The sequence below is a fragment of the Ambystoma mexicanum genome, chromosome 12 (assembly GCF_040938575.1).
Source record: "Ambystoma mexicanum isolate Mex_15411 chromosome 12, UKY_AmexF1_1, whole genome shotgun sequence".
Taxonomy (NCBI): Eukaryota; Metazoa; Chordata; class Amphibia; order Caudata; family Ambystomatidae; genus Ambystoma; species Ambystoma mexicanum.
The window spans coordinates 122,095,803-122,110,182 of record NC_090936.1 but is presented as its reverse complement, the minus strand read 5'-3'; the positions used below and the strand labels follow the sequence as shown (position 1 = coordinate 122,110,182).

Genomic DNA, 14,380 nt, shown 5'->3' with positions numbered 1-14,380 from the left:
TAGATGCCAGTAGTGCTTCTGATTTAGACCAATTGATCTTGTATCCAGATATACTGTGAAATATATCAATCAGTTTAATCAGCACAGGAATGGAGTTCTCAACATTCTGAACTACCAGTAACATATCATCCGCATACAGCCAAACCTTTTGACTGGCCTCACCATAATGAATACCTTTAATTCTCACATCTTCTCTTATTCTCACAGCCAGTAGTTCCATAGCAATAACAAACAGGATGGGCGATAATGGACAACCCTGTCTTGTGCCTCTTTCAAGTTCAAAAATGTCTGAGCTCATGCCATTTGTTCGAACACTTGCAGTAGGTCCTGAGTACAACAATCTTATCCATCCGATCATGTTTTTTCCAAATCCAAATCCCTCCAAAGATATTTCCATTCAATACGATTGAATGCTTTTTCCGTATCCAATGACACCACCACCACATCATTCGGACGTTCCCTGCTTTCAAATAGGATCAACAAAAGCCTCCTCATATTATCTGACGCATGTCTTCCTTTCACAAAAACCTGTCGGACCTTGATCTATAATATCCATTAGGGAAGTCTCAAGGCCAATGCTTTCGCAAAAATTGTGTTGTCAATGTTCAGTAAGCTGATTGGCCGATAAAGGCACTTTTTAACAGGTGGTTTCCCACCTTTCAGAAAAACAGAGATCGAAGCGTGTCTTGTGGAAACTGGAAGACATCCATCCTTCAGAGAAGATCGCAACATTTCTAGCATAAGTTCAAAAACCTCTTCTGGAAATATTTTATAAAGTTCCGCTGGCAATCCATCCGGACATTTCCCAGAATTCAATGCACATGCAGCAGTCCTGAGCTCTTCCACACTTAACTCTTTTTTCATGCACTCCAAATATTCTGTACTTATTTTCTTCAAATGACAGTCATCAATGAATTGACATATCTTACTCGTAGTTAAATTGACTTCTGAAGAATACAGGGTTTTGTAATATGTCTCAAATGTTTCATTAATTTCTGTAGGTTCAAAAGTCACAACCCCATCTAGCTTCTCTATTGCATTAACAGTCCTTTCATTATCCATGACTCTCAAGCGATGAGTAAGAAGCCGATCACATTTTCTCCCTTTTCATAGTATTTGCTCTTGGTTCTAAAAAGTAGCCACTCAGCCTTCGTAGTATACAAATCCTCTCATTTTTCTTTTTTCAGTCTCAAAACTCTCAAAGTATCACTTGAACATTTTTGCATATTTTCCTTTTCAAGATCTTGAATTTCCACATTTAGTTTCTTCACTTCAGCATCTCTCATTTTCTTTTTTTTCTTGACAAACCAATTAGCATTCCTCTCATGTAGGCTTGAAGACTTCCCACACAAACTCCACTCCAATTTCTCCAGTCCAATTTTCAGCTACAAAGAACTTTGCCTCTTGAACTATTTTATCCACAATATCGTCGTCATCCAGAAGTGTGACATTCATCCGCCATGTATTAGACTTTGAAACAGGAAATGTTAATTGCAATTCCAATGAGATCAGAGCATGATCTGAAATCAATAATGCTTTAATGACCCCTTTTAAAAGATTGTGTGCAAAAACTAGAAGTCAGAAGAAGGTCTATCCGTGAATATATTTTATGTCTGACAGAGAAAAATGTATATTGCCTCGCTGAAGGGTTCTGCAATCTCCATACATCTGAGATTCCATTCATCTTTTAGTCTTTTTAATGCCACTCTTTTCAGATTATTTGCACTGTCCACTGCCCCCCACTTTTATCTAACTCAGGATCCAGAGCAACATTAAAGTCCCCCCCATAATAACATTACTTACATGCATATTCTGCAAAAACTGTGCTAGAGAGATGAAAAAACTCCCATCACCCCAATTCGGAGAATATATGTTGCAGAAACAATATGGAACATCCTGAATTTTGGCAGTTACACAAACAATCCTCCCCTCAACATCCTTCTCACACTTCATTTCTGTAATTGGCAAATTTCTTTTTAAACAGAATACACACACCTCTAGAACTAGTAGTGAAGGATGAGCAATAAGCATCACTGACCCACCCACGTTTCCATTTATCTATATCTGTATCCAATAGATGAGTCTCCTGAAGCAGTGCAACATCTGCTCCCATTTCTTCCAGTTTGATCAAAATCACTTTCCTCTTGTTAGCACAATTAGCACCATTCACATTCCAGGATACCACCCTTAGGTTCCTCTGGTAAGAGTAAGACATGAGAGTATCCCGTCTCACAACCTGTGTGATGAATTCAAATAACACAACCAAATTAAACCCTATGACTAGAACAAAAAACAAAAACAGAAAATATAAAAACTTTCTTGGATGTGAACAATCCAACCCTCCATAACTTCCCTTCCACTTTCACGTAGAAAAGGACAGCCCTATCCCCTCCCTTGGACCGGCAATTATAATCCTCCAAAAATGTCTACACCATATTATTCAATTTGAAACAAGGCCAAGTATGCAATTCGTACTAATCCATTGTAAAACCTAGAGCCTCTCTCCACATCATATTCCCGGAAAACTAATAGCACATCAGGGAAAAGAACAAAACTAGTGTCATATGTTATACCCGATGGTCAAGAAAGCCCAGTACCAACCCCCACATAAAGTCTTAATCCTGATTCAATTTGTGAAGCTTCAACCCCACTCTCATCATATGTATCCCTACAATGACTGTCAGAGAATGTGCTAGCCAATATCCATAGAGTAACACCCATTCCTATAATATAACTATATCATCCACAGCAAAATCATCCCCCTCCTTTCTTTCTCCTTCCCTTGATTCCCTACCTCCACTCCCTACTACCCCACTCTCACCCTTTCCCCTCTCTCCTCCTTCTCTCCCTCTCCCTCTCATTCCCACTGCTCTTCTCTCCCTATTCCCTCCAGTTTAATTGCTCTTCTTACTGGTTTGTTGATTGATTCATACTGTAATTTGCTTCTACCGTTATATTGTTTGTTTTTTGTACCAAGTTGTTCAATTGTGCAGCGCTTTGGCGTAAAGCGCTATATAAACAAATAAATACAAATATAAGAACCATAAAGCTGAGGATGAACCCCAAAGGAGACCCCCACCCAAGTACATTTGTATATTCTCACTGATTCACTGTGCCTACCCCATGGGCTTTGAGTAAACCTATACCACAATAATCATCCCCTTCGTCCACACAAGCTCACTCATCCACTGCGACACATAAGATCCCCTCATATCCCACACGGTTAGAGCACCATCTCATCAAGCTGTTCAGTACCCGCATTCCTATCATGACAAAGTCCAGAGGTATGGCAACAGCGACCGTAAATTCCACAATTCCCCCATACATAGGATACAAAGGGAAGCAAATTACTTCTTTTGGCAGACACATTATAAAGATAGCAAGCCAGGCAAAAGGTTTTCATTAGCTTACCTATCAGCAATACTAGATGGCTTGTCACCAATTGGTACCAGCATCCCACCCCATAACGAGGCGGAGAGGACCTAAAAAGACAAATTATAAAAACACTTTGCATGATAATGTACAGTATTTGGGTGTTTTTAACATATTTCTAATTCAACATGTGAATATGAGCAAGACAAGCAGATGTTTTTGGGGTAGTCACAAGACTGTGGTTTTTGATCAGGTCACTGCAAAAACAGCTAGAGGATGGCAAAGAAAAATACAGCAACCACAAAAGACAAACCTCAAGAAACCGTCATCCCTCTTGCCCCACTCCTTGCTTGTTCCAGCCTTTAATCTGTATCCAAGGAAGCCTCAATTTTTTTCCCACAGCCTGTGTATTCTCAGAGTGCAATTTAAAGGATGCAATCCTATTTGCTAATTTTCTACACGTTGGTCACCAGAGGCCTATGTCAAACTTTCAAAGAAGCCTAAATGGATTTCCCTGGGAGGTCTCTCGTTTGGATTCTGATTGAGACTTTGATATTTAAATTCATTATCATTTAAAACTTTATTTCAGCTCAGCGATATTTAAATTGTAATCTGTAAAACAAATCAACTTCTAATTAGCAATCAAAAATAGCGTTTCTTTTCCGAGTGTAAGTTTGTTATTAAATTGTATTTATAATTGTGAACTATGGAAATGTATTGAGAATGTACTATTTAACGATTGTTCTTCGATAATGTGAAAATGCATCATGCTTTAGGAAACCTCTACTGGAACACAACAATAAGATTTCATATACATTAAGCTAAGGAATTGTTTTGTCTACTGCTCCAATAGGGAACACGTCCATATAAAAGAAAAAGTTATAATTACTAATTTGCTGTAAAAATCCGAAGAGTGATTAGAAAAAATGCTCCCATAAATGGCAGAGGCACATGCAGCCATAGTGCACAGCCTACCTCTCTTGCGCTTCCATGACAAGTGGGAAGATCATAAAAGAGGTGTTTAAAGATCATTTAAGTGACATTAGAGCAACCAATCATGTACACGCCAACTGGGATGCCAGTGTAGGAATCCAGCTACAGCACTGTCCTAAGGCATTTCACCACATAGCACACAGATACTGGCTCATGATCACTAAGGAGCGAATACACTCCAGATTTCCCGGATGGATATCTAAGAGATTAACCTAATATGGATCATTTTAATATTCAGGGGGTCATTTTGCATAGTGTGGTTCTCAAAATGAAATTGTAAAAGCATTTCCACTTTCATTTTGCACTTCATTTTTGTGCCTTTCCAGGTTTTAAGGGGTTGGGTGAGGGGGGGGCAGGAAGCCGAGTTTGCTTCTCCGTTGTGCTTTCCTCCTCCGTCTTGGAAGAGCACCCCGTTTTAGGCCTACATGGCATTTTCATGCAGGGGGAAAACCAAAGGATTCCTATGGAAAACACTCGGCATGTACACCTGATCAATAACAGTGGATTCCCTGGGAATCCATTAGAAACAGCTGCCTGCAAAGCATACATTTCAGGGGGCATTGCATTTCTCACAAAAGCCCAGCCTGGAAATTTGTGAAATGGCACTAGCGTTTAGTTCGTTCAAATTTTGAGCTACTCTTAACGTTTTTACAAATAGCCGTCCTGCTTTAAAAGATTTGGAGCTGAAGAATAAATCTGGGTGCAGGCGTTGGAAGTGAATGGTCAGAACCAGATGGAGTTATAAGTGCATGCATCAGGTCTATGTCTATTTTCGAGATGAATCTAGGGAATACGTTAAAACCTTTATTAACAATCTATAAAAGCACAAAACGAGTGTTTTATGAAGTTGGTAGGGTGGTTACGGCATGAACACTTTGGGAATCATTAGGCTATTGCTAACAGGAAGTATTACCAAATACCGCCTGTTTTACCAATCCGCACGATTATGGGTTTTGTATTCCATGGGGAAAAAAAAAATCACCTGCTTTAAGTGGAGGCAGAGTCTCTCCTCACAATGGCAGTAATGGTGCTGCCACTACTCCCCCATACTGCACCACTCCCCCATACTGCACCACTCCCCAATGAAATGATATTAGCTCCGGGGCCACGCGCTCGCCTTGGAAGCAAGATGACACGGAGCAACACAGGTTCGATCCCCGGGTCCGCGCTTAGAAGCCTCTGGGTATTAAGCGCGTTATAAATAACCATTTACATTGACAACAGAATGGAGATTAATAAACATCCACGATCAGGCAGTGAACTATTATTATCAATGCTAATAACGGTAATTCAATGTGGGGTTAATAGCACAACTAATACGGGCAAGGTCATCAAAATGTCCTCTGTGCATTGTGTGTAAACGGTACGCTCATTATAAAACACAAAATATCAAGCAGTGGCATCTACCGAGTTAGGCTAAAAATAGGCTCGTGTGGCTTTATTTCGACAGACAACAACTTCTGTTTCAGCAACAACAAACAAGTCAAAGCTGTGAAAAAAAAAAGTGTGCAAGGTAATAGACTGGAAAAAGCCAATACTTACTGAATCCCACACAAGTTGTTTGTTCAGTTGAAGCTCGAAATCCTCTTTCAAAAAACTCACATCTCCACCTGTGTAACCGGCCAGTTCCTGCGAATTAAAAGTAGCGTGTGAATGAACAAATGGCGAACAGTAATGTAGGATCGCTTCCTCCCACTACTCAGCAATCTATTAAGGCCCCTGGAGTTCCAGCTACCTTAGGACATGAGGTACATTGGGTAAGGATCCGGCAAGACCTGCAATGGTTTCCCGGACACACAAACCAGAGCTCTCATGTTACCTGTGGCCAAGCCTGTGAAGGCCATCGAGTCTTGATTTTCGCTAACAATTATGGGACTTTATTAACCTAAATTTCAAATACGAAAGAAACAAATGCATGTCCCAGAATACAAAAGAAAGAAAACACAGGGCTGGTTGGCCTTCCCACTCGAACTTGAAAGGTCTGTATAAACACAGTTGATTATCTAAGAAGAGTCAGGAAGGGATGTGTACCCCATAAAAGGAACTCCTCTGGACCGTTTCCTCCCCAAACCTGAACCATCCTGTCCCTCGTGGTAGGATACCATGTGAAATTCTGCATTTATCCAAGCTTTCTCGATCAAGTACAGATTTAATGAAAGGAATTTAAAATGTCACATGCTGTTTGCAGAGGGTTAATTCTAGTTCACACAAACAAGAAAACCTCAATGATGTCACTTTCACCAGGGGCATGCCCCCAAACACTGCTCTAGACAGACCTGGGAACTGTCCTTAAAATGTCTCAGTAGCAATTTATTCAGACATTTTGTATAGCACCAGATATCGGGCCTCATTACGAGTTTGATGGTATTCCAGCAGTCAATCCACCGAAATACCAACAAACTCAATTACCGTTACAGCCACTTGGTTCTGTGGAGTTATTGTTGGATTACAAGTGGTGTTCATTCCACATTTTTGGAGTCCATGCGACTCCACAGGAATTTTCTGCAGATTTACCGCTGGCGAAATTTCTGTGTGGTGAATCCACTGATTTCTGGAGCTAAAGTGAAGGATTCGCCCCAAGAAACAACCAGGAGGTAAATCCTCCCAAACAATTATAATTTGGCAGTGCGGGAAAAGTGGTGGTAACAGAATTACTGCCACTTTATTCTCACTCTCCAAACTTGTAATGAGTCTCACTGTGCCCAACAGTCTCACCAGAGCACTTCCGGAGTTATGGCAGGCAAATAGGAGTTCACATGGGTTGGACACATGCTGCAGTGTCCCAGGACGGGGCTGTCTTGGACATTTGTCTCAGAGGATTGCTAACCGGTGGATGATTTGTTGTACTCTAGGGGTGGGAGGGAGGTTTGGGGATGTCACAAGTGGATAAAGTCAGATAACAAATACGCATGAGCAGTTATCGTCTTGGAAGACCTTGGCACATCACCTTTGGGAAGGGAGGGCATGGGCACCCGCTAACAGCTACATTATTCTATTAACAAGACAGATTTCAGGTATCCTCTGACTACTCAGTAGTGACGCTGAACCCCATTAAGTGATCATGATTTTCACAGTGTGTGGAAACACTGCCCTTATGGCTTTCATACCGTTAGTTCCTTTTGAACTTGGTGTGGCAGATCAGCGAGTTCTGTGCAGACCTTTGGTTCCTATGGGACACCAGACATGGTGCTAGTTTCTGTAGGTAGATGAAGCCACTGAACCACAGGGCACCATCCAGGAGCCAGTCGAAGCCGCCACACGCCGAAAGACCAACAGCTGTGTCCAGAGTCTATATTGTACAGCAGAAAACTAAAAGATTAAGTTTGACTGAGGTCAATTTGTGGGAAGCAATAAAACAAAGCCTTGAAAATGCTCTGTAGGTCCGTAATTCTCCCCCCTTGCCCCTGGGCTCTGACTTCCTGGCAGTAAACAAAAAGGGCCACTCACAGTCTGTGTTTTTAAGTACCAAGCACTTCCTTCTGTGTAGTCGACGTCATTTGCTTGGCTTTTGTAGATAACAGGACGTTGCAATTAAAGCTGTAGCTAAGCCACTACTCCTGGTGTCCTGGTTTTCGAGACAGTGGAGGACACCAAGATCCTTTACAGGATCACAGTGGACCCTGGGATCATTAGACATATGCCCTTGATAAGCTGCCCCAGAACTTAATAGGCACATCTCTTCTACCATCCTAGGAGTTTCTCCAGTGGCACAGATTTGTATCAAGTGCCTATATAGCTGTCCTACTGGTACACTGCCCTCTAAATACTAGCCTTTGCTCCTCTCCATCATCCACTTACATTTTCTCCAACTGGGTCTCTCTCCTCTCCCCTGGGACAATTTGCCATGCTTTATTCTGCTCCTCCACCCACCCCTTTCTTTTTCTCTCTTCTCCTCATCAGTGACATTTCGCTGCTACTCTCTTCTCCTCTGCTAGCTGCTTCTTCCTCCACATTCTTTCACCTCCTCCTCATTATTCACTTCCAACTTATCCTCCTCCTTACTGGTCCTCTTCACCTCCACCTCCCTCGCTGCCTTCTTCCAAACTCTTCTACTCCTTTCAAATGGTCCACCATCTATATTGCTCCTTCTAGTCTCTTTCCCCCCTTGTCCTCTCCCTTCAAGTGAGGTTCTCTCCACCTCCTCCATACTGCTGCTTCTTTACTCCTTCACCACTGCTCCTCCCTCCGTTACTGGTCTTATGTTTCTCAATCCTCTCAACCTTTCCTTTTCTGATATTCTACTCCTCCTCTCTTCTGTAAGTCCACCTTGCTTTACTCCTAGACCACTTACCATTCACTATTTTTCACCATTTGCCTCCAACTATTCCTTAATAGTGGGACGGCTTATTTAAACCACGTTTAGTGGCCACCGTGAAGAACAACCAATAACCTCTCTGTAGGAGAAGATTCTCTAGGTTGAAGTCAGTTTCTCAACAACTTCATAGCACTAACCAATTAAGGGGGGGGGGCTATAGGAACCCTTTCTAATTCTTAAGTGATTTTTCTCCATTTTAATACCCACTTTACTCCTGATCATGCCTTGACACAATGTGTATTGACATTGCATGATATATACCAGATGTGTGGATCTATAGTAAAACTCTTCTCTTATAAAGAGAACACCACAATCCCTTACGTTGGGTTGTTCCGACATGCAAAAGTACCAACACTGCCTCAGTAAGTTCTTCTTTACCCCAAACCATGCGTCTTTGTCAAACAATGTCCAATAGGACACAGCACAGCTCGAGGATGTGGTGCAGGTGAACTTTCATAAGTCTACTAGAATTATCAGTGTTCCTGCAAGCTTACAGCCGAGTCCCCATAATACCATGTTACTCAGCAGTCCTTTCAGTAATGATAGTTCCTCTTACAAATGTAACATGGTTCCATTTGTGTCTAGGTGACAACGACATGGCTCAGGCAAGACCAACCAATAACCAGTTTCCATGTAGCTCCTGCCCAATTCGGGGGTCCATAAAACAAAGCCAATCCAGGGTCTAACTGTAAAAGCGATGCAGGCGGGACAAAATTATACATGGAAAGCATTTCTCCCCACACCCACCCTTTGCTGCGGCTGTGGCTCGTGCATGCCTTAGTCTATCACACTAATAAGTATATGATGAGACGCTCTAAAGCACAGGGTTGTCTATGCACAGGTGATCACAAGGGTCTGTAAGGGCCACACCACCAGACTGCGCTATATATATCCACCACCATGTGTCTAGTACACCTATATCCCAGAAATAAGTTTTCACAAATTGGTTTATTAAAAAAGAAAAACAAAATTAAATCCCAACTTATTTTCTATGATGAAAACAGGAAAGAAAAATACTTCTTTTGGGATTATGTAAACTTTAAATTCAGTCAGTCAATTAACTTTATTCAGATCACAGAAATAAGTACATACAACAACATTGAACACTGAAGGCATCATGAAGTAAGGCACGGACAACAGATTCACTTTTCTTAAAATCAAGGGTTTATTTCTTATTTGTCAGGATGGAGTAAGGCCTAACTTTCATTATGCTGAGGTGGGATTTCCCTACCTAAAGAAACTAAGGATAGTCTGTGTCCCTGAGTTCAACTTGCTTACCTTCACATCTAAAAGTGCATGGGTTGTAGGGATGTCAGCAACCGAAGAAATAGTGTTAAAAAGTTATGAGCCATTTCCAGATCCTTGGCTTGTATTACAGCCTCTTATTCAAGTTCAAAGCAATTCCACACAAAAGACCTCCAAGTTGCTTTCTACAAGTGTAACAAAGTTTCAACAAAGGTGTTGGGGTTCCCATCGGGCGTGTCTGCGAGCCATGCTTGCCTCTTTCAAAACTTCTCGCTCTGTGCTGCGACTCCCTGGAATTTTCAGCGTTTTCAGTGTCCCCCAACTCCAGCATGGAACACACGGCGGTGGATTCTGCAGGACTCCTGAACCTCTCACAGCACGGTTGGACTGCAGTCTCTCTCTGTCCTTCCAGCAGGGCTCAGTGTCATTTTCACAGAGCAGGCTCCTTTCTCCCCACGGCACGCCATCTCCTGCAAGCTGGCTTCCCTCTCCCACGGGACTACGGCAACCCAGGTTCTCTCTCCCAGCTGGACTACGGCAATCTGGGTTCGCTCTACCAGCTGGACTCTTTCCTTCTGACTTCTTTCTCCTTGCATACACCTGTATCCTGTCAATTGGCTGCCGGCTTACTTCCTTTGCCTGACCCCAATTAGTGGGACTTGCCCGACTACTATAGTGGTGTTTCACAGTCCTCTTCCTCGTCTCAGTACAAGAGTGGTGAAATTACATGTTTGTGTGTACTGCTTCTAATCACCTCCTCTCGTCCCAGTACTATAGTGGTGTGACTGAGGGGGAATGATAGGTTGGGATTGGCAACAGCCAATAAAGGCAAGGGGGGGGGGGAGTGGGGTAAGGTTGGTTATCAAAAGGAAAAGGGGGATACCATGTTTTCTTTTCGGACATGTGTAATGACCTCAGAACTACTCACCCTATTACATGGACCAAAAGCTCTTGGACTCAGGAAGGCAATAATACACACCTAGACCAACAATTAATTGGCTCTTTACGAGTCCTTTATTCACACAAATTACAAACATACAGATAACTATTGAAATAAATGCAACTGATTATACACAAACCCACAAACAAGAATAGTTACAAAGGGTCTACATCACTGTTAGTGCAGTTGTAGGAGAAAACGTCATCACAGCCACAAGGACACGTCCCAGACCCAAGGCAGGTAGGCAGAGATCACACATACTAACGGGGTCTGGAGCGGAGCGTCCTCCCTCTCAGCGAGACTTCATCAACTGGGGTTCCAATTCTCTGTCTCCTCATCAGGATACCTCTCCTCTTACGGGGGACAAAACCCTGCCCCTCATAGGTTGCAAACTGCCCCCGGTTGAAGGACAGACAGCCAGCATGGGAGGCAACGAGCGGAAAAATCCAGACAGTAATGGAAAAACCCAGCTTGTCTTCAGCACGCTCATTGACAACACTCCTTATCAATGCACCTGCACATCTCTGACTCCCTTCTTGGCTTGTCCTTGAGCGAACAATACAACTATCTTTCCTAGTGAGCTCCTCCGTTTCATAATATAATAATGAAACCGTTGCAAAATTCATTTCTGCCCTCTAACTGAGCTCACAGAAAAGTAGACTTTCATTGCGGTTTGGAAGTGAATGTCCAAAACGGCCACGCACCGGCGCCATGTTTTAGCTCATTTTCTCACACGCATTACACATGTGTCACCTGTGGACATTTTCTCCCAAATCCCCAAGCACCCTCCACCCAGGTAATCCTCCCTGACATCTCCACCCCCAGGGCCAGGATCCAAAAGCATTGGTATTTCTCTAGTCACCTGAGATGAGGGTCCAAGGGGAGTAGGCGTGAGAATTCCCTCAGGTTTTTCACAACACATGAGGCGTATTAGCTGACAAAATCAAGGTAATGGGCGGTCTACATTGCCTAAGTGTGTATAACGCAAAAGAAACTTTATAGTGCTCCTCTTGATAGAAGAGCATTCAGGACGCAGCAATAAAAAATGCATTAAATCTTCCAGCGGAGCATTACATAACAAGCAATTTAACTAATTTGCAAAAACATTATTTGTGGCAGACCACTTCCCAGTGATAGCCCTTAATGGTAATACACGTAATCTAGCCCTCATTACAAGGGCATTCACATTTAAATTTGGTCCAAACCAGATAATCCGAGAGCCTCTGCAAAAACAAAATAATATATGAACAATTCAAGGCCTTCAAAAGCTCCTTTTCTTCCCAAACTAGCTTTAACAGCATAGTGATGTTCTGAAAAATGAAGTTCCTAAGGGGCAGGGCAGTAATTGAAGGATTAACAAAACATTCCAGAGCATGTACTACCTCAAGGCGGCTTTTGACATAGGAGACCCAAGGAATTATTAGATAGTTTGCCTCAGATGTTAGAATGTGATTCAAGAGTGTACAACAAATGGTTGCTCTAATGTTTAACCAAACTCAGAATCAGAGCTTGAATGGCTCAGTCGAGATCTTATCTTTAACACATGACATACCCAGCTGTTTGTGAACCGAATATGTAGGGGCTGAGATAGATGAACCTAGTACACATCTAAATAACTATTTTCTTCGATCTGAAGATAATCTAGACCAACCACAGCCCACAACCCAGTGCCATATTTTGCAACTGCCTTTGCCTTATAAGTATAGACTCTTAGCATAAGGTCTAGCGGTTGGGATTTAACAGATTTTGCAAAACGTAACACTACCCCACAAGCTTGGGACATTTGAATTCTTTGGTGAGTAATGTGACAGGCCCCATTCAACCTGGGAGTGAACATAAAGCCTAAATAAGCATAACTTGAACAAACATCAATTAAATCTGAGCTAGCTTTGAAAACAGGAGATTTACGTCGTCTGTGGCCAGATTGGCACAGCATAATTGGCGATTTAGACACGTTGCTGGAAAGATCCAGGCTTGACATAAACATCACATAGACCCTTATCAGACGTTGCAATGATCTTGAGTCCTAGAAAGATTGTGTTGTCTGCATACATCAAAACAGGTATGAGCATGCCACCCAAAGTTGGAACATTAGCACAAATATCTACCAGATGATTTAAAAAGTTGTAGATATACAATGAAATGAATAGGGATTCTAGGATGCAACCCTGGCGGACATCTGCAGCAACATCGAATCATGGTGAGCCATGTTATTAGCATTGACCATCGACAACATAGTTTATGAAGAGCAATTTCTTTTTTTATAGTCAGAACACATTCAAACTACTAAAGACCTGTCTGCATTAGAGTTTTTCCAAGACGTTTAAGAGTGAGTGTTTTGTTTATCTACAAGAACTATAAAATCTTTTGTCGGCCTTCTCAGGGGGTCAAAAGCAAAAGCAGACAAAAGCAGAGGACATCAACTTCATCTATTCAGCAAATTCTGGGCAACCTCAGCAGCCAGTGCTTCTAAATCAGAAATATTTTCTATTAATGGGAGATGCTTTGATATAGTATGTATATTAAACTAATCGTCCATCGCGGCATCCCTTTTAATTTTCTTCCGGGTAACAGTGGTCGGAATTTTCAGCAGACGTGGGAATTCAACAGAATTAGCATTAGTCAAATGCCAGTTAATATTCAATAAAATTGCATGCTGTTCACTAAAAAGGTCATTTAAACAATAACATTCTCGACATAGGGCCAGTAAAACACAAAAGTAATCAATTGTTGATGAACCTTGATGGCCCCTAAATGTATAAACTCCCGGGCAATCAGAAGCAAATCTACCATTGGTTGAGCATAGACCATCTTCAAGTAATAAAGTGCACAATTTTGCTCCCTCTGAATTCATCTTGGAGTCGATCATAACTGGGGAGGGCACGTTAATTAAACAATCCTGTGATTTGTCAAAGAACCAATCATCCAAGCCTTGACCTATTTTTACATTAAAATCAACACCCAAAATTGTCCAAAATATTGTATTATATATATGGGATACATTACTGACCGTAATTTTATTTCTGATGCTTGTATCTGCTTAGATTCACATGCTTTGCATAGGCCGACATCTAGTGGAAGCTGCAGAGTATTACAGTTGTTTTCAAAATTTGAAACGGGACGCTGACACGACGTGCCAGTAACACTATCCCTAGTGTGATGTCCACTGTACCCATGGTCCTTCACGACGGTGGATTAGAAATTGGAGGATTGAGTCTTTTTACCCCTTCCATGAAAGCCGTAATGACTGGAATTTTCCACCATCATACCTTCCTCTGAGAGGTGGTGTATGCGATAAAGCCGCCAGATGGACCTTTATTGAGTTAAACACTAACCCTGAGTCTAACAAGTGGAGCATGTAGGTTACAATGTGGGATGGAGTACATTCTACCAGGTTTGTTTAGACTGGCACCAGATTACAAATCTTTTCCACTTGTCGAAATAACAGTGTCTAGTGTTTGGTTTACGAGCCTCTTTGAGGATATCCATACACCGTTGTGGCAGATCAAGGTGTC

The 14,380-nt window shown here is 42.0% G+C and overlaps 1 protein-coding gene across 2 annotated transcripts in view; it reads right to left on the bottom strand.

Annotated features, from left to right (window-relative positions):
- The window catches only part of SAMM50 (SAMM50 sorting and assembly machinery component), a 396,549-nt gene that overhangs the window by 115,959 nt on the left and 266,210 nt on the right, over positions 1–14,380 (bottom strand). For both annotated transcript variants that reach the window (XM_069628139.1, XM_069628140.1), the window contains exons 10-11: positions 5,908–5,994; positions 3,412–3,482 (exon numbers count right to left, since the gene is read on the bottom strand). In XM_069628139.1, coding sequence (XP_069484240.1) covers positions 3,412–3,482; positions 5,908–5,994 — 158 coding nt within the window. The remainder of the gene's footprint in view (positions 1–3,411; positions 3,483–5,907; positions 5,995–14,380) is intronic.